Below are 2,930 nucleotides of genomic sequence, written 5' to 3'. Positions count from 1 at the left end.
ATCCCATGTGGAGACCGGTTCCCGCTCACTGGCTGAGCGCGGTGCGGGCGCGACACCGAGGGTTGCGATCCCGTTGCTGGTCCCCAGTACGGGCGCGACACTGAGGGTTGCGATCCCGTTACCGGTCAGTGAAAAAGACAAAAAGGAAAAAAAAAAGTGACCCTCCAAAGGGTAACATGGGATCCAAACACTACCGTTCTTTCACCCGTTCACAGAACTTCTTCAGAATGTCCTTCAGAATCAGCTAGTGAATGGTACACTCACTGATCTTACTGAATAAACAATTTGCTTCCTAAATTTCTTGCTTTATAATCATACCTCTTTATTTGAAAAGCTAAACAAAAATTACCTGATCGCACCCTTTATTCATTGAATTTTGTTTTGAATGACTTTGAGCTACTATTTCCAATTGAATCTATCATATAAAATATTTTTACTATTAAGACTATTGAAATGAATATACATAAGCAATTCCAGAACGTGAACTCAAGAGCAGCTCGGGTGATGCCTTGCTGGAGTAAGTTTACAGCCTGCCACATGGACAATGCTGAATGAACGTCAAACTCATAAAATTTTGGGGACCTGACTGAGATCATTCCTAACGGTTTATTGTTATATTTCACATGAGACCCAAGAAATAACTTTTAAGTGGTTTTACATCTTGGCACCAGGTCATGTTAGTATAAATTCGGCTGATACATATTTTCATTTCTTTGTAACAAAAAGAAAGAACAATTATTTTTAATTGTTCTTAAAAGAATAAGAAAACCTATACTTTTTTTTTTTTTTGTCCTTTTTGAGACCGGCCTCACCGTACTCAGCCAGTGAGCACTGTGAGCGCACCGGTCATCCCTATATAGGATCCGAACCCGTGGCGAGAGCGCTGCTGCACTCCCAGCGCTGCACTCTCCCAAGTGCACCACGGGCTCGGCCCGAAAACCTATACTTTTATGTAACTTATTCGACTTGAATATCTTCGCTTAGAATACATGAATGCAGTGAAATGTAATTACCACGAGCTCTCAGCAGTGAAATACTTACGCCATGATGCCTGAGAGGTGAAACATTTCGGCCGTTATGTAGGACAAATAACTGTACAAGAAAACAAAGAGTGGCTCGATCACTCGGATATTGTGTGTGAAGCGGGTCGTAAATGCCGCTATGAATCCCAGGAAGATGCCAATCAACACCCCACCGATTCCCACAACAAAGAAGTTAGCAATTCCTGCAAACACGTCGATGGTCTCAATGGTTTTCATCTGGCAAAAGGACTTGAACAAGTTGCACAGGACCTGTGGGAGAAAGAAGACACGCTGTCAAGTCTGTTCCAAATTCCCCATCACCATGCTGGGCACAAAAAAATCTACCCGACCTTTTCAAAAGTACGTTTCTTCTGTGTGCCCAAGTGGATGAAAAGTGGCAATCGTGGGGTACTTATTTGTCTCACATTTTAATATTGCAGCTTTAAACCAAAAAAGCTTTAATAAAAGTATGTTGTCAGAGAACCTATTCTAAAAGTAAGGAAGAGGAGATTTTTAAGTTATTGCATAACTTATTCCTAAAACATCATTTTCTCCAGGTATCATCTGAAAGATCACTTTAAAATACTCGTTTGCCACCCAGCATAGGCCACTCGTATTATCACCATTACTTGGGAGGTACTACGCCACGGAGAAAGCTCGTCAGTGACGCTGTCACTGTACGTATGTACTTCACAAGGTCCTATTGTGGAGTCACGTCATGTGATGACAAAAAAATCTGCTCTGAGCAGGTCAGCTAAATTGTCGTGCCTTGGGGGATCTGGGATACGCATCAGTAGCCACGCCCACCTGTCCTAGAAAACGTTATCATAAGACCATTTTTACTTAGAAGCAGACATGACGGCACCAGAAAGCCATAAAACAACCTAGAATGTTTCTTGTAATCCTAACCCTAGACCCTGCATGGAGGATATTAACAATCCCAGATCTATACACATGGAAACCAATAAAAACACTGATGTAACGATAAGGGGGGTGTCTGTTTTCTCTCTTTTGATTCTTCTCACTCTTGTAGTTATAAAATGCTGACCCCTGCTGGTCCACTTCACAGCACATTTCTCAAGGTGATGTGACCTACGTATTTCCCCAGTTGCACTTGTCATGTTGGCTCAATAAATCCTATGCTTTATATGTTCGTCCTCACTTTCTCTTAGGTCAACACATGGAAGGGATCCACCCATCAGTACAGGTACCCAACCTGAGGAAGTCCTCATCCCAGGCCACTGGGGTCCTCTCTCCATATCCCAGCTCCTCCCCTCACCCACATATGTCCCACCTCGGATGTAGCATGAGACACGAAGGAATTGTCTTAAAGCAAAGAGGAAGCAAACTGTGTGTGTGTGTCTGTCTGCTGTAACTTCATACATATTTTGTGCTTTAAAGTAAGGAGACTACACTGTTGTTTGGTTTCTTTCCATTGTCTTGGTGTAATTAAGGCTTCAAGAATGCGTGGCACTTCAGTGTGCTGGGCAATATGCTTTCAAACACACTTCTGGCGCCAATGCACCCCAACACAGGAAGTGATGGCATAAGCCCTACGACTTTGTCACAAAACAATTGTATTCAATTGTATTGAGTCTAATACAAGTCCAGCAGGTGGCCTGCTTCTTTTTCACTGTGACATTGCACCTCTGGGGGCATCTGGAATCTCCAGGAGATATGGAGTGAAGGCTGGACTACACTCTCATTTGGGTTCTGGGAAATTCAAAATTTTCCAATTTGTCCAAGGTCAAATAACACAAAATGTCAGAGGCAACGTTAAAATCCAGGTCTCCTGACGTTCTGGTTGAGTTGTTTTAGGTTCAGCCATGGCAGGGTGAGTCAGACTCCTGTGAACCAGCGTATGCTCCAGCAAATGCCATCTCACTCTTTTTCTGTACTGGGGTGCAG

General features: G+C 43.1%; 1 protein-coding gene across 1 annotated transcript in view; it reads right to left on the bottom strand.

The window, feature by feature from the left end:
* SLC9A2 (solute carrier family 9, subfamily A (NHE2, cation proton antiporter 2), member 2) overlaps positions 1-2,930 on the bottom strand; it is an 87,525-nt gene that overhangs the window by 71,367 nt on the left and 13,228 nt on the right. Inside the window, exon 3 of the mRNA XM_008587064.1 lies at positions 1,042-1,292. Coding sequence (XP_008585286.1) covers positions 1,042-1,292 — 251 coding nt within the window. The remainder of the gene's footprint in view (positions 1-1,041; positions 1,293-2,930) is intronic.

This window comes from Galeopterus variegatus, unplaced genomic scaffold (genome assembly GCF_000696425.1).
Source record: "Galeopterus variegatus unplaced genomic scaffold, G_variegatus-3.0.2 Scaffold4240, whole genome shotgun sequence".
NCBI classification, from domain to species: domain Eukaryota; kingdom Metazoa; phylum Chordata; class Mammalia; order Dermoptera; family Cynocephalidae; genus Galeopterus; species Galeopterus variegatus.
This window is presented reverse-complemented; position numbering and strand designations above follow the sequence as displayed.